A 17,233-nucleotide genomic window follows, 5' to 3' on the forward strand; every position below is an offset into this window, starting at 1 on the left:
AATTTATTTCTGAATCGGCTCATCCAGTCCCTCCTCCACCAATTCCATCCCTACTCCAGGTCCTAGTCCCTAACTTCTGGGTTAACATTGGCATTTTTCTTGTGGTTTTCGCCTCTTCTTCTGGGGATTGCAGGTTCTCTTGTGAATCACCTTCACCCCATCCCAGCCTTCCTGCAGATCGATCTCCTTGTTCTTCAGAGCCTCATAGATGGTGTTGGTCAAGGTCTCAAAGGCCAAGTCCACATTGGTGTTGCTTTTGGCAGATGTTTCAATGAAGCCTATGCCCAGGGAGGCTGCCAGCCCCTCTGCCTCCTCAGTGGAGACTTTGCAGTCTGACTTCAAGTCACTTTTGTGGCCAATCAGGAGGAAGATGACCTTCTCCATAATCTGGATGCTGGCCACTTCATGGTACCACTCAATGATGTGCTCGAAGGACTTACGGTTGGTCATGTCAAACACCAGGAGCACACCCACAGCATTCCGATAGAAAGACCTGGTGATGCATCTGGGAACACAAACATAAAAACTCAGTGAGCCCTTAACATTGCTTCTCACCTGCAAATGCCATCCAGGGACTAGGGCTGGTCTTCTAAGCCCCCACTGGCTTTTACTCACTTTGGGCCATGTGTTACCTTCAACCCCACACTCAGCTGGGGCCCTGCCCTTCTTTGCTACTTGATGACATAAACATTAGGTTTGGGAGAGGTGTCCCCCCACGTTTATCTTTTACATTAGAAATTCAGGTCTTGCCTCCTTTTTATTTTTCTGGAAGACTCTGTGGATAATTAGAGACCAAACTGTGGCCCCAGGCCCACATCTCGGAGGTATTTGGGTACCTAATTCCCGTTTATTTTAATAGGAGTTAGGCACCTAAATACCTTTAAGGATCTGGGCCTCAGAGATGGCAAAGAAATAAAACCTGATGAATTAATCAGGGAAGTGATTTTTAGTCAAACTTCTTGAAACTTTTTTCTGTTAACATCTATTTGACTCAAATACATTGCACACACTGAAGAGAAAAACATTTTTTGTTAAAGGTTAAATGCCCTCACCCCTTGTGGTAAGGGCTGAGAAACCACCCACTCCACCTTTCTGGTGCTCCAAGGAGCCCTTCGGCAGAACCAGGGAAGACAAGACATGAGAGTCCTGACACTTCTAATATAAAACACAAGCAGGAAAGAAAGGTTTCAGGCTTTCTTCAGACATCATACAAAGACAAATAAGGGCAGATCCCCATTATGTCATCCATCTTTAAGGATCTATGTTAAGAGGTTTTTTTCTGGGAGCAGATCCATCAAAGACTGGCCTTATGGTTTGGCTTCTCTCCTATGATCCAGGAAAGCGTCACTGGCTATGTGGGTGAGGAGTCTCCTTGCACAAGAGGAATCCCTGGGTTATGCAAGACTGATGTAGTAGCTCTATATCACTGCCCTGCCCGTCCTCAGCATGGCCAGGAAAAGGAGGCCGTGGTTGCAGAGCCTGTGGTCCCTGGCTGGTGTAATTTAGAGCAGCCCTGAAACATCTCTAAATTGTGCCAAGAGCCAAATAACCCCCTGACTGCTCCCTGGATCAGGGAGCTTCAGAGCTGGCCTAAAACCATCTTTGTGCCCCACACTTGGGCCCAAGTCAAGCACAGCTCATGTAGACCTTGGAGACCGGGCTAGGGAGGCATGCGCTAGATTTTAAAACCACACCCCTCACTGTGTTATGGGAGCGCTGGAATAGTGAGGGTTTTCAAGGCCTCTGGCCCAGGGGAGTTAGGCACCTAAATAGGCCCCTGTCCTAGGCCCTACTCCAGTTGTTTTGTGCTGCATTGGTGTGCTCCATGCAGCGTGTGTGCCATGAGGTAGGGAGAGCGTGCCTGGCATTCAGTGCTAGTTGCCCATTCACTCCTTAGAGCTAACGTCCCCCCCATGACCAGAAACCGCAGCACCTAGTAGTTATAACTGATATAAGCTGCAGCTGTAGCTCCCCACAGGAGAGCTGATTTCAGTGGGACTGTTTGCAGTGGTAAGAGCGGTTCCCCTGCGTAGATGTGCCAGACCAGGCCCATAACTAGTTATGCCATCGCCAGCCGCTCTGATCTCAAACCCTCAGCTCCCGCAGCAAACAAGGCTCTCAACTGGTTGGATCCTTTTTCACAAACGGAGGCATTATTTCTCCAGCCTGCAGGAATCACTGAACAGAACCATCCACTCCCCCACTCAGATCGCAACAATAGCAAACCCTGCCTTCTAGACCCCAAGATTCCCCAGTGCTGTAAACTTCGTCCACGCTCCTTCCTGCTGCTCTTTCTCCATAAGAAAGGCAGGTCCCAGTAAAAAATGAGTGGGGGGTTACTGACAGCCAAATAAACAGTTGGAATTGACCCTACCTATAACAAAAACCCCACGCTCTCCTATTGCAATGCAACTCCTCCCACCCAGGCCCCTCAGTGCAAACACACAAGCGTGACTGGGTGACTTCATCATGCACATGATCATGCTACAGCATGACATTGACAAAGCTGTAAAGAAAAGACAACTGGAAACAAAAACCTTTTTTTAAACAACAACAACCCTTGCTCAGGCCATTGGGGCAGGAAAGAGAAAGCACCAGATCAGGGATGATGTGTGTGTGTTGGGGTGAAGGGAACCGGTCTGGAGCTGGTGAGCTGGGTCCCCAGTTATGGGTATATGTGTCCGGTCTGGAGGGGCAGGCAGGGGATCTGTGTGTCTGGAGAGATGGAGGGTTCTCTATGTGTGTGTCTCTCTCTGAAGGGATCTGGTCTCCGCAGACTGGATCTCTTTGGTATATGGGTAAGGGCCGTCTCAGGGATTTCTAAGGTTCTTATCTCAGGGCTGTGCCAATGCCAGGAAAATTATAATTCTGGGTGTGTGTGCGTGAGTGACTGGAGGGTGGGAATGTGACTCTGGATGGGAGTGTCTGAGCCTGCAGCGTAAGGTAGCTCCAGTGCGCTGGGTGCCGTGGTGTGAAATGGGGCGATCTGGGTCTCTGGTCCCTCCTCACCTGAATCTCTCCTGGCCAGCTGTGTCCCAAAGCTGCAGCTTCACCTTGATGCCCGGAGGCAGCTCCATCATCTTGCTGTAGAATTCCACACCCACGGTGGGGCAGGGAGCCGGGATGAAGGACCCCTCAGCGTAGCACCTCAGCAGGGAGGACTTGCCCACGGTGGAATCCCCCAGCAGGATGATCCGGAACTGGTAGTGCCAGTTGCCATTCAGGTGAGAGACCGGAGGGGGTGGCACCGGCTCCATTCCCAGGAGGGGCAGCAGGGCTGGGGCTTGGTGGGACTGGAGCAGCCTTTGAATTAAGATGCAGATTCCCCAGAGGAAGCCTTGGGTGAATTGGCCTGGAGGAGGTTACAAACCCAGATCCTGACATGGAATGACAGGAGAGAGAGACAAAGGAGAGAGAATTTAACCAGAGGTCTCCACCCTCATCCCATTAACCTCCTCTCACCCCACCCTAGTGGAGTCCCCCCTGGGAGCAAAGTTCTGCTATGGGGAGAGAGACACTCCCCCATTCCCTTTCCCAGCCTCAGTCCCTATCAGCTTCCCCCCACACCTCCACCCCCGCCAATAAACAGACAACTCCGCTGTATCAGATTACTGTCAAGATCACAGGGGAGGTGGGGGAGATGCAATTCTAGGAATGTAGCAGTTGCCAGACCAGATCAGACCTGGGGTCCATCTAACCCAGTGTCCTGTCTCTGACAGTGTCCAGCACCTGCTGCTTCAAAGGTCTGTGCAGGAAACTCCACAGTGGACAGTTATACCCACAGGAGAAGTTTCTTCCTGACCACAGACTGTGGTTGGTTTATGCCATGAAACATGAGGGTTTATATACCCTCTGCAGTGTTTTGTCCAGCCTAATGTCACCTTGGACACTTTAGAAAGACATGTGTTCTTATTAGGGTCTTTCTTCACCTCTTGTGCTAGTCAGTTCCCCAGTGTCTCAACTATCCAAGTTAACTGAAAGAACACTCATTGATCTGCATTTGAATAGAGACCATCTCCACTCCCATTCACGAGCACTGACAGTCCATGTGGCAATTACAGCAATTACTTATAGGGGAAAGTAATGTTAGGAAAGACCTTGGTTTCCTGGTATTCAGTAATGAAGAACCATGATCATGTGCCTAGCCAGCTCTCAGACCCCCAGCAAGTGCCCCATGGAGCCCAGTTTGAGAGATCATTATCCGGCAGGAAGACCAGCAGTGGAATGTTAATGGTCCTTTGGGATTGGTAGTGAGGTTTGCATTACTCATTTCTATTGTTTCCGTCTGTACTGACTCCCGGCTGTGTCTTCACTATGTTTCCCCCCGGCCCCCTTAACATTTTCCCCGGTTGCTATCACCAGTGCAACGCCATTGATAGCAGCAATGGGGGGAACTCAAGTGTAGACAGTGCGCTGGGATGGTGATTACATGGGATGGTGATTAAAATTCCTAGATTCCTAGATTCCAAGGCCAGAAGGGACCATTGGAATCATCTAGTGGGACCGCGTGTATGACACAGGCCAGCCGTCCCGAGCACAATCCCACCCGAGCACCTGGCTCTGTATTCGAGCCGCACCTATGCTGCCGCAGTCATGCTGCTATTTTTAGGCGCTAGCTTGGGAGACTCAGACCATAAATGCTCTTCCTGGAAGGTTGCAATGCACCACTTATTGCACAGACTCCAGAAATCTCACACACCACAGCCCAATACAGAGTGACACCACAGGCTGCCCCCTAAGGCAGCGAAGCACAACTCCCCCCACCTTGCTCCAGACTGCTTTTGATGCAAATCCCATGCTACCCTCAGAGCCCCCTAACCTGCAAGCAGGAGCAGAAAGGCCCTTCAAATTTAAAGTGATAGCTGGTAATTTCAGCACAGTTCTCAATACACCACATGACATCCTGGCTCCGTTTAAGTCAAAGGGACTTAGAGGCATCAACAGGTTCAGCCTCTGCTTCATTCTCCACCGGGGTTGAAAACAGTTTGGCCTCTAGTCCACCCAAGCAAGCTTGATCCCTGGAGGATCTCTCCATTAATGGCAGGTTTCAAAGTAGCAGCCGTGTTAGTCTGTATTCACAAAAAGAAAAGGAGGACTTGTGGCACCTTAGAGACTAACCAATTTATTTGAGCATAAGCTTTCGTGAGCTAAAGCTTATGCTCATATAAATTGGTTAGTCTCTAAGGTGCCACAAGTACTCCTTTTCTCTCTCCATTAATGAGACAGTTTGGCCCTGTCTATCCGAGCAGCTCCATTGTTGTGCCCCTGGGATCAGAAGGGACAGAGAGAACCATTAAGAGGGAATTTTCCTAGTGCACACAGGGACCTTGACTTAATTAGGAAAGAGATTGTCTGTGAAGAAAATCCAAACACATGGAGCAAAGCAAAGAATGGATCAAATGAACTGATTCAATTGTCTCCAGATAAAGGAGTCCTGAAGACTCTGCAAACAATAGCAGCTTGTTCATTGCCTCCCTGTGGAGTGAGGCATAAAGGCCTCCTTTGTTATCAGCAAACAATCTATCCCCTCCACCCGATGGGTCTGTTTATTCCAGGTAATAAAACATCTTCCTGGGCTAAATGACAGGAGTCAGAGTCAGGAAAGGAAAATAGTGAGATGGTGGAACGAGGATGTGAACTAACTGAAGTGTGCGCGCTTCGGCCCTGCTCTCCACAATGGCTGGGTTTTCAAAAGTGCTGAGCACCCAATGCACTGAAATCAATGGGAGGTCGAGGCTTAAATAACTTTGCAGATCTGAGCTGGAATCTTTTGAAAGACTGGCCTCTGACTGTGGGTGGGTGCTGAGCATTTGTGAATATCTATCTACCTAACTCCAACACCCATCTATCTAATCTAATCTATCTATCTATCTATCCCCATACACCCATCATCCATCATCTAATCTAATCTATCTATCCCTATACACCCATCATCTATCTCTCTAATCTATCTATCTACCTAGCCCCAGGTTTCAGAGTGGTAGCTGTGTTAATCTGTATCAGCAAAAAAACCGAGGAGTACTTGTGGCACCTTAGAGACTAACAAATGTATTTGGGCAGAAGCTTTCATGGGCTAAAACCGACTTCATCAGATGTATGCAGTGAAAAGTACAGTAGGAAGATCGATATACACAGAGAACATGTAAAAATAGGTGTTGCCATACCAACTGTAACGGGACTAATCAATGAAGGTGGGCTATTATCAGCAGGAGGGGGAAAAAAACTTTTGTAGTGATAATCAGGATGGCCCCTCTCAAACAGTTGACAAGAAGGTGTGAGTAACAGTAGGGGAAAATTAGCATGGGGAAATAGTTTTTACTTTGTGTAATGACCCATCCACTCCCAGTCTCTATTCAAGCCTAATTTAATAGTGTCCAGTTAGCAAATTAATTCCAATTCTGCAGTTTCTCGTTGGAGTCTGTTTTTGAAGTTTTTTTGTTGGAGAATTGCGACTCTTAGGTCTGAAATTGAGTGACCAGGGAGGTTGAAGTGTTCTCCGACTGGTTTTTGAATGTTATAATTCTTGACGTCTGATTTGTGTCCATTTATTCTTTTGTGTAGAGATTGTCCGGTTTGGCCAATGTACATGGCAGAGGGGCATTGCTGGCACATGATGGCATATATCACATTGGTAGATGTGCAGGTGAACGAGCCTCTGATGGTGTGGCTGATGTGATTAGGCCCTATGATGGTGTCCCCTGAATAGATATGTGGACAGAGTTGCCAACGGGCTTTGTTGCAAGGATAGGTTCCTGGGTTAGTGGTTCTGTTGTGTGGTTGCTGGTGAGTATTTGCTTCAGGTTGGGGGGCTGTCTGTAAGCAAGGACTGGCCTGTCTCCCAAGATCTGTGAGAGTGATGGGTCGTCCTTCAGGATAGGTTGTAGATCCTTGATGATGGGTTGGAGAGGTTTTAGTTGGGGGCTGAAGGTGACGGCTAGTGGCGTTCTGTTATTTTCTTTGTTGGGCCTGTCCTGGAGTAGGTGACTTCTGGGTACTCTTCTGGCTCTGTCAATCTGTTTCTTCACTTCAGCAGGTGGGTATTGTAGTTGTAAGAATGCTTGATAGAGATCTTGTAGGTGTTTGCCTCTGTCTGAGGGGTTGGAGCAAATGTGGTTGTATCTTAGTCTAGAGCTTGGCTGTAGACAATGGATTGTGTACTACAGTGCTAATAAGTGATGGTCACATAAACACCACCCTATACCGGAAACCTACTGACCGCTATGCCTACCTACATGCCTCCAGCTTCCATCCAGACCACACCACACGATCCATTGTCTACAGCCAAGCTCAGGGGGGCTGGCAGAAGGTGATGGGGGATGTCAAGGGGCTGGGAATAGAAGGGGGTGTTCATGTTGTGAGTGTCCCTTTTGGTGGAAAGACTTTCTCAAAGAGGAAAGTTTTGCAGCAGTTCCTACAAATGGTCAGAAGCTGGGAGCACTGGGTCCCCTCTGGAAGTTCGTTCCATAGCTGGAGCCGCTCACCTGAGAATGCCTTGTCCCCATCTCTCACGTGCTTCATCATCACCTTTGTTTCATTTGACGGGAAGATGAGGAGAGGAGATATTTCACCCAGCTGCAGAAATTAGGGCAGTCCAACCTGATACCGGTCACGTCGCTCTCTTGTATGTTGTTGGCTATGAAACTGATGTGCCTTAACTGCCAGCCCGATGAGCCATCAGCTCAGGGGAGCTTTGACTTTGAGCTCGGAGGGGATCCTCACACACTGCTTTATGGCTACCGCTAAACCCCAAGGTGACCAAACAAATTTAGTGAATGCCTAAGGCACTGGAAGAGTCATTACTTCAAATCCAGATCAGACCCATAGCGAGTAAGGCCACGTCTGCACTTAGAATTGTCGCCACTGTAGCAATGTGGGCTGGGGTGTGATTTTTTTTTAAATTACATTTTTATACCAGTAAAAGCCCCAGCATAGACACAGTTATACTGACAAAATGGCACTTTTCCTGGTATAGCTTATTTTGTTCAGGGAATGGGTCTAAGCTATGCTGGCAAAAGCACTGCTTTGTGATATACGCTGCATCTTCCCTCTGTGGCAAACCATTTTTAGTGCAGACCAGGCCTAAGGCTGAAGTGGATGCATTCGCCACTGAAGTTTGTAGGAGTGGCACCCAACTTATTCCAGGGCTGTTCTGGGTGCTAGAATTTGCTTCCATCTGATATGAGCTGTGGGCTCTCCAGCATGCTCCTCCTGAACAAGTGTTCCAGGCTCATAAACATCTCAGATGCTGCTAACCAGCTGCCCTTGCAATGGAGAGGCAGCTATGTACTAAGTGAGCCATGGAGATGCTCCCCCTCTAAAGGTGGGAACACTTTCGTGGGGGTGGGGGAAATCTGCCCTGCTACTGCTGGTGATGTAGCTTATTTGTGGATAAGGGATTTCAGTTTACAGGTTGGCACCCCCTCCTCCTGGCACTGGCCAAATCACCCCTCCATCAGTCCAGCAAGTTGGATGCAGGGGGGTCCCCTCTCACGGTGGGGCTTTTTTTCTAGTCCCTTGTCTGTTCATGTACCCATCCTCTTGGCAGCATCCATTGACTCTAGGCTCCTACTCAGATCGCTGGGCACTGTCTGAGGTTCTCTGCTCAATGACACCCTCTGGATCCTTGATTTGACCCTATGACCTGCACCTCCATCCCTATTGTTCATAATCAGTTTAATTCCAGGCTCTTCTGTTGCCACCACCCACCACCTGAGCCGGCTGGCCCCAGCATGGGCAGTAAGGCATCCATGTTAAATGCTCTCAGCACCCAGGTTTAACTGTGGAAAGGGACAGGGTACAAAGGAGGAGAACAGACAGGGTTACTTTCCTGTATGTCGGTTTACAGCTCTCCCCTTTCTGCGCCTTCGGAGTAGGAAGGATGGAGCTGGGGCAGGGCACCTCATGGAGCATCTGTAATAGATACTGTTCTGTCTCCACACCTGCTTCCCATCACCCAATAGCATCAGGAGCAGTTCTTTTATTACAAGGGTCTTTGCAACTACGGAAGGCTGAGCGAAGGGCTGACAATGCTTGACACACGCAGATCCTTCAAGCACAGCACAGGGTGGGAAGTTTCGTGGGGCAGCAGTTCTCATGCAACATATCGACCTTTCCTTTCCTCACACTCCAGCTGAGGCTCTCAAAGCACTTTGCAGACATCAATAAATCAACGCCTTTGCCTAGGAAATAATGTTCATTCTTTATCCGTTTTGTAGGGACAGTAGCAGGAGCCACCCAATGAGACAGGGCAGAAATGGGAAGTGAATGCAAGTCTCCCATTGGCAGCCCATTTCCCCTTCTTTAGCCACAACCCAATTTGTACCCATTTGATATTTCTAGACCGAGATGATTTTTTTGGGGCAGCAAATGGGTGCCTGAATCTTGGCTCCCAAATCCATGCTTAGGCATCTAAATTCATGGCTTCACTTTCTGAGTACCACAGGGTCAGTTGTTATAATAAAATAAAAACCAGCAGGATCTTAAAGGGGAAAAGGCAAAATACCATATTTATTGTGAATACAGAAAGTATCATAGTAAGCAGTTAGTTATAGCTATAACATTCCATTTAATCTCATTTATTCACACATTCATTCATACAAACACACACACACACACACAGGTTCTGCAAGGTTGTTATCATAGTTACCAGCCTTAGAGTTGCTCATGCCAAGCCACTGGTCAGGCGGCCTGGACACGAGGAGGGAGCAGGGCCTCGTCAGATGCACATCTGATGCTCCTGGAAGTTGGTTTGCAGAATCAGACCCCAAAGTTCTCACTTTCTAGAGTCCATTTTTATAGGAATTTCTTCCTATGCCAGTCTGTGGGAATTGCTTCATCATGCTGTTGCTGAATCAATCAGCAGATGGCACATTCCTGACAGCTCTGTGCTGCCAGATGTTATCTTCTTTGGTTCTCCCATTCTTGAGTGGATTCCAGTCTGCCCTCCAGGGGTCCTCTGGTTATTTCCACTTGACACCTTCTTCAGCCGATGGACACTGGATTCTTAGGCTGGCACCTCCCTGATCATTCAGTTATTATCCACACACATCCTCTCTCTCTATTTTAATCACAATTGTTAACAAAGTGAGATTAATACAACAAAAGGGCGGGGAGTCTCTGGCTGCTGTTTCTGTTGTTACAGAGTATTGCTTTGAGTCTCTCTCTGTGTGAGTAGTTATTACAAAGAATTGCTTTGAGAACAGACTGTCTTAGAATGTACTAACACAATTAGCAGCTTGCAAGTTTCACACACAGAGGGAGAGAAACAGTACCAAAAACCAAGAGACCTCTTAATTAGTAATACCCTGGAATTTAAACTATGGGGAATCAAACTCATTTGTGATTTTAATACAGAACTTCTTTAATATGATCAAACACAGTCTCCCCACTGCTTTCAGGGGAGGGAGAATGGCAACTCCTGCACCCATGCTTATGGGGCAGAGGGAATGCAGCCCTCCCCTGACTTCCTCAGGTAGGGAATGCTGATTCCACCCATTCTTTCACAGTGGAAACTGCCTCAGCAATATTTTCAGGGAAGAAACCACCTCAGCCCCAGGCTTCCTGCAAGGGGTGTGTGGCCTTATGTCCAGGATTGTAACAAGGGGAGAGGAGGGAAGGGAAGGGATGTGTGTCTCCTCATGGGCTTTGGGGAGCATGTGAAATCCTTCCCACCCCTGGTTTAGGTGTGGAGGGGAAAACGCAGCCCACACCCACACTGACAGGCTTGGGAAAGGTGGTAAGTGTAAAAGCCAAATGCAGGGGTGGGGGCTAAACAGAATTCATAACTGGGGTGGGTTTGTAACATGGATGAAGATTAGTAGGGGGTGTTACCTGGTAATGGACAAAATTTCCTATCTCACTATCTTATCCTAGGGTATTATTCTGCTGCCCATCACCATGGTATCTGAGCATGTAAAATCAATAGCAAAACAGTAAAGTCCCTACTAGCCTGCAGCACCGGGTGACAATTGGTGTTTGCCTTCTTCCCCACATTCTCATTTTAACATACCTGCAACTAAAGTAAGGGTCACTAGAATGCAGTGACAAATTATCACTTAGGCCTTGTCTATATTACAGCTGTTACAGTGGCAGTAACAGTAACCATACCCCTTTCAGGAGTCTGACTTTATTAACCAGCCCGTTGATTTGCTTTTAGTTCTGTCATTGCTCAGAGTCAAAAATCCCTGTAAGACAGGGATTTTCAATTCATTCTCTCTGGTCTCTCCAGTAATGTTTGGATAGAAACCCACCTCACCACCATGGCCACCTACAAGGTCAGAAAAACCTTAACCGTTATCTTTTGGTCTGTCTACAGTTCAGAGTACCCTTGTTAATCTGGGAACACCTAGCTTACATAGATCTTTTCATCATTAGATCTCAGTGTGCTTTACAAAAAAGGCACATTTTAGCTTGGGAATCTGAGGCACAGAAGCAAAGTGACTTTCCCTAGCTCATGGTTTCTCAATCCATGGGTTGGCACCCAAAATAAAGGGTTGTGTGGCAGCTGGTGTCCCACAGGGCTGGCTGGGATCACTTCTGTGCTCCATGCATTGCAACCTCTGGGGACCCAGGGCTGCTCAAGTTTGGCTCAGACATCACCGCAACAGGAATCCAGGTACGCCAAGTTTGAGTCAGTGGCACTGCAATCCCCAGAGCCAGCTCACAACTCCACTCTCAAATTTGGTCCAGTCAGGGGAGCAGGGCCAAACCCAGCCAGCCCCACAGCACAGGAGCTGCCACTGTGGGGTGAGTGCCAGGCAGGACCCAACCCCCTGGGGGACAGGATCTGACCAAAACCACCCCAGGGCCTCCACCCCCCAGACTATTTACTGAGTCATAACAGGACATACATTTACAAATGGGTCCCAAGCCCACAAAGGTTGGGAACCACAGGTCTAGCTCACCCAGCAGCAGAGCTGGGAACAGAAATCAGACCATAGGCCAGTCAGTTTGTTTAATTACCAACTAAAAGTTTGAACAGAAAGGTCTGAGGCAAAAATTTCTTTGACTGCTGCATTTATTATTTCCTGATTCCCTATACAGGGGAGTTTTTACTAAGAACACAAGCTCTCTGGAAAGGACAGTCCTTGTATTGTGTATTGATACAGATGCAGTTGAGCCTGTAAACAATTTCCCAGGATGTGTGAGTAGTGCTAGGTGATTTTCATACGCAAGAGAAGGGATGGGCCCCTACCCTGCGGAGCTTGCAGCCTAAGAACAGGCAGACAGAGGTAAGGGAAGAGGATTTTCTATGCAGGATAATGTTCTCTTTGGGAAGCAGAAACGTAGCTTTTAAGAGGGACTGAAAGTTGGAGGAGACAGTCCAGTCTTATGTTCCACTCTGATCTGAAAAAAATAAAAAATAAAGGTAGCTATGGAGTGAAGTGTGCAGCCTGACTTCCTGCTAGACCCAACCACACCAGGTAGGGATTTTAAACAGAGCCCAGCTGTTCTGTTAACGATGGGTGCCTGGCCTCAGCCCCATATCCGCAGGATTCATCCAACAGTCACCATTTAAAAGGAGTCATCATTGACCAGGCAGAGTTAAGCAGAGGTCTGTATGTGGCTGTGCATTGCACCAGCGCTTCCTATTAGACTCCGTTTCTGCAGAAACCAAGCTTGTCACCGAGTGACATTTCTAGCTTGTATGGTTGCAGAGAAACCCCCAGTGCTAGAGCCTTCAGAACAAGTCAGAGGAATCACACTTCAGTTAGCTACCTCTGTGCAATTCAAATGATTGGAAGAGCCTTTTTACTAAAGCAGCCACCAGCTGCTCTGAGTAGAGCAGTCCTACTCCCTGAGATATGGGGACAGATCCTCAGCTGGTGGAAACTTACATAGTTACATGAACATCAATAGTGCTAAGCTGATTTACACTGTCCCACTTCTCCCAAGACTGATACCTGGAATCAGTCTATGGATAAAGTTAATTTCAGAAGTCCTTGTAGTGTTCAGATGGTGAGAGTAAGGCCATTTAAGATGCCATGCGCCCCAGGAGGCAAGTTAACCATCAAGGTTTTTGAAGCTGTTGCCATGTCATATGGGGGTGGGGGTGTCATGTTTTAATACCAGTTCAGAGTCAAATCAGAGTGACTAACTCAATGGAATCTGTCTGTTCTGCATCTGGAGTGTTGGTCAGGGATGTCAAACATGAGAATTATTAGCTCAATGGCTCTTTAGCTCAGTTATTTGGAAGCTTACTTTGCCCATCCATGGGTCTTTCCAGAGTTCCAGCCCCTTGGGAGACACTATCATGTTCCACTAGGTGGCAAGACCGACTGGCCAGTCCATTAGCTCCCCTTGGCAGCATCAGCCTCTTCCATTTAGCAAGAGATCTCTGTGAAAGGCAAAAACGGATTTGGAATTAGATCTGAAGTACAAAGGTCTTTATGTACAGAAGAATGCACCAAATCAGCAGGAATACAGCCAAAACACCAGCCCCTCTGAAATTCAAAAGGGAGGAGAAGCATGATCTAATGATCCCTTCTGGCCCTAATTTATTAGCTCATTCCAAAAGGAAGTTGCATTGAGCAGTCTAAGATATTTACCTAGACCCCCCCCTCCCCCCAACTATACAGAGTTACATTTCACCCAGGGCTTTGCAGATAAATTGCGATGTTCCAAGCCAGCCCCCTCTCAGTGCAGGACTGTTCTAGCAGAGAGAATGAGACCAACTTGCATTTCACTTTCCCTCCTTTTTTGACCATGAGATCGGTGTTCAGATCTGATGGGAAAGGGATCTGGAGGTGAAGGAAGCCCCACTTCTGCACTGAAGAGAGTTGTCAATCTCACCTTGCATGATAGCTGCTGTGTGCCCACTTCATGCCATCCAGCAGGTGAGAGATCTCAGAACTGCTCAGGGTTCAGAAGGGCGCCTCCAGATGGCCCTAGGAAACAGATTTGCACCATCTTGACAGTCAGTTAAGAACAGGGCTGCAGATGCCACAGAAGTAGGAACTCATGCAACTAAGGGCCTCTAAACAAGAAGAGCACCACATCAAAGAAGCCAATGCCCTGCAAGTGAAAGCTTATAGGAGAGGCGAGTGACAGCCATCAGCACACAGGGCTTCGCTGCCAAAGTCTCTCCTCCTTGTTCTTGCATGTAGTTGGAGATCCTGTGGCTATTTCACTGAGCCACAGCTCTTGGTTTTACATGCACTCCAGATGCTCAGTACTCATTCAGTGAGGCTGCAGGGATGGGGAGATTAAAGGATAGGTAGTGTGGCCTAGTGGACAAAGCACTGGACAGAGACTCAGGAGAGCTGGGTTCTATTCCAACCTCTGCCACTGGCCAAGTTCCTTCCACTATTTGTGCCTGTTTCCATATCTGTAAAATGGGGATACCACCACCAACCTTTATAAAAGGTGTTGCGATCAACGGATGAAAAGCTCTGTACAGCTGCTGGGTGCTAGACAATACAGGTTGCAGGGAGAGGGACTGAAATAGTATCTGGCACTAAGGCTGGTGTAAATCTTTAGGGCCCACTCTGTGCCTGCACAGAGACAGCAGAGGGTCTACCCCAGGGACTCTGAACCTGAAGGTGTGAGAGACAGAAACAATCACCAGAACATGAGCTAATTGCAAACCACAGCAAGTGGTTTCCATCCCATTTAGTATTTTGCCTTCAAGCCCCCACAGACCTGGCTGCTCTGCAACCAGCTGTCACTCCTACTCAGCCAATAACCAGCACCAAAAGCAGAGCAACATCTCGCACTCACCTGCCGGATTTGGCAGCAGGTGAAAGCAGGTAGTCTCCAGGACAGGGGCACCAGCTCCTCACTTAAAGAGAGGGGGGAAAAAACCAAACAGCCCATTAGCCCACCACAATCTCAGTCTTATGGACACGAAGTGCTATGGAACAGGAAACAGCCCTTCCAAATGACAAAGCCTGAAAATGAACAGTCCTTGAGATAGCTCTACTAGTCTGTATCTAGATACAGGCCCCTCTCCCATCCCTAGACACCTCTGGGCCAGGCAAAGCCTGTGCATAGACACTCCTAGCACATGTATTTTCCTGAAATGTTGCTGGACAGTTACAATGGAACAAACTGAACAGCGACCGTCAAGGAAAACAGGTCACTTTTGGCTCCTTTTTGACCACGTCAGCTACACAAGAGAGACAGACGCAGCTTCGATAGGGCCGTGGGAACGTTGGAGGGCACTTCTGGGGGAGGAAAGGGCAAACAAAGCATTGCCAATTATTGTTGGCTTCCTTAACCATGCTGCTCAGCTTACCTGCTGACCAACAGAAGCCACACTCTCTTCCACTCCACCACACCCTCTCCCCTCCGCCCCCGCTTCAGCAGGCAGCTTTTTAAAAACTCAACAGAACACGAGTGTAGAGCAAACCACTTACCCTGCTGGGAAAGCAATACCAGGCTCATGCCTGAACGGTTCCAGCATCTCAAGGCTTCGTCCCAGCATCTGGAAGAGAGGAATGGCAGGATAAAAATTGATCTCTAGTAAATAAGCAATATATCATTCACCATTTTATGACATACTAAAAATGTAAATTAATGATAATTTAAGAATATTAAGCTATATAATTACTTAAATACAGGTGTATAGTTATGGTACACCCTCCTAGGTAGCAAAAAGATGTACCAAATCTAGTGTAAAGGCTCTATTTAGTTTTAGACCAACTTGTTTTAATGGTTATATCAATTTAACTGAAGTGCAAATGGAAAAATTATTAAAAATCAATTATTTAAATCACCCCACACCGGGCAGGATCTGCACAAGTCTGGGGAGCAGATGCTGTTAAAGGCTTCGCGACCTTGCTACATGTGAAATAGTGGAGATGGCGCTTTAATGGGGCGAGGGGAATCTCTCTTCCACCTCTTAAAACCGCTTTCAGGCCTCATATTATTGCCATACACAAAACTCACCCACCTAGAGAAACCCCTTACTCAGGACCACCCCCTTTCTAACACCATCAAACACATGCCTCTGCCAATTTGCAGGCACACACCTTCCTGCAGAGTTTTGTTCCTGGGTGGAAAACCAACCACCCATCCCTACTACTGGGCATCAGCCTTTGCACACAGGGTGCTTAGCTGCCTCTGCACAGGCTAGTGGGATAGACCCCAGGGCCATGCTCACTTCCCACCCCCACACCTCCCATGTCAGTCACACAAGTTTAAAAAAAATACTGCCTGAATCCCAGCACCTCTTTAATTACAAATTAAGCAACAAACACAGGAGACCCTTTCAGGCACATAGTGAGGTGCAAACCCAGATGACCCTCTCCCCCCAGACCCACAACAGAGCCTCCCCGGATATACTGCTAAACAGCCGTTTAAAGTCTTCCCAGCTGTAGAGCCCTGCAAATCCCCGGGGGAACGGCTTTATATCCCGGGGTATCCGCGCAGGGCTCTGACAGCAAGAGCCGGGTGGGCAGGTTGAGGAAATTGCGGTGCAGACCCTCCACCTACCCTGGGCGGGGGGTCCGAGCAGCCCCCTGTCCGTGTCCCTGCCCCCCAACCCAGGCCAGGGGGCTTGGAGGCGCAGCCCGGCCAGGGTAAGCAGAGCCCTGCAAATCCACAGACCATTTTTGCAGCTCGGATGCGGATACACTTTTTTGTACCCAGCAGGGCTCTCCCCAGCTGCCCCTGCTATGATCAGCGCTTGCCCGCCCCAGCCAGGTGGGAGTCCGCCCCGGACCCGCAGAGCCCCATTCCGTGGGGAGGCCCAGGGAGGGACCCTTTGTATTTCCAACACCTACAAAATATTACAGCCCAACCCGCCCCCCCGAAACTTGAGCAGCCCCAGCTCAGCTCGCAGGGGGCAGAGCACCCAGACGCCCCCGGGGAAGAGAGGATGGCGGCGGATTGCAAACGCCCCCGGGCCTTACCCGAGCGATCTTCTCCCGCCCGCACCCAGCAGCGGACCGCCCAGGAAAAGAGCGAAGCGCCTCCGGGACGTGGCTTTTAAGAGTCAGCCCTGCCAGCGGCGATGCTCTGATTGGCTCCTCCGCGAGGCCGTCCTGCAAAGCCTTCTGGGAGCTGTAGTTCAACTCGCTTGCCCCCTGAATCCAGGCAGCCTGTCTGGCGACCTGCCATTAGCCTGTAACTAGCACAGGCACACTGAGGTTGCAAAGTCAGGGGCTGAAAAGTTAGGAAGCTCCGGAGTTGAGGCTGTCTTGTCTGTGCCATCTGAAAGCTAATGTACTCAATGCTTTCTTTGCCTCTGTCTTCGCGAAGAAGGTCAGCTCCCAGACTGCTGCACTGGGCA

At 48.6% G+C, this 17,233-nt stretch overlaps 1 protein-coding gene, 1 long non-coding RNA gene and 3 other non-coding genes across 5 annotated transcripts; all 5 read right to left on the reverse strand.

Moving 5' to 3' along the window:
• Window positions 1–81: 81 nt before the first annotated feature.
• RAB42 (RAB42, member RAS oncogene family) lies at window positions 82–3,257 on the reverse strand. The gene is made up of 2 exons (XM_074934399.1): window positions 3,010–3,257; window positions 82–505 (listed from the first exon to the last, which is right to left on the reverse strand). Exons 1-2 carry the CDS (start codon window positions 3,255–3,257, stop codon window positions 82–84), a joined length of 672 nt encoding a protein of 223 aa, XP_074790500.1.
• A 6,316-nt stretch (window positions 3,258–9,573) lies between these two features.
• On the reverse strand, window positions 9,574–16,917 carry LOC141974750 (uncharacterized). Its single transcript, XR_012635804.1, has 6 exons — window positions 16,854–16,917; window positions 15,357–15,424; window positions 14,719–14,779; window positions 13,792–13,886; window positions 13,201–13,336; window positions 9,574–12,345 (listed from the first exon to the last, which is right to left on the reverse strand). It is a non-coding gene; the product is annotated as an uncharacterized LOC141974750 (long non-coding RNA).
• Window positions 12,467–12,538, reverse strand: LOC141974775 (small nucleolar RNA SNORD99). The gene has a single exon (XR_012635817.1). It is a non-coding gene; the product is annotated as a small nucleolar RNA SNORD99 (small nucleolar RNA).
• On the reverse strand, window positions 14,026–14,158 carry LOC141974769 (small nucleolar RNA SNORA44). Its single transcript, XR_012635811.1, has one exon. It is a non-coding gene; the product is annotated as a small nucleolar RNA SNORA44 (small nucleolar RNA).
• LOC141974767 (small nucleolar RNA SNORA16B/SNORA16A family) lies at window positions 15,003–15,146 on the reverse strand. The gene has a single exon (XR_012635809.1). It is a non-coding gene; the product is annotated as a small nucleolar RNA SNORA16B/SNORA16A family (small nucleolar RNA).
• Window positions 16,918–17,233: the final 316 nt, after the last annotated feature.

This window comes from Natator depressus, chromosome 19 (assembly GCF_965152275.1).
Source record: "Natator depressus isolate rNatDep1 chromosome 19, rNatDep2.hap1, whole genome shotgun sequence".
Classification (NCBI taxonomy): Eukaryota; Metazoa; Chordata; order Testudines; family Cheloniidae; genus Natator; species Natator depressus.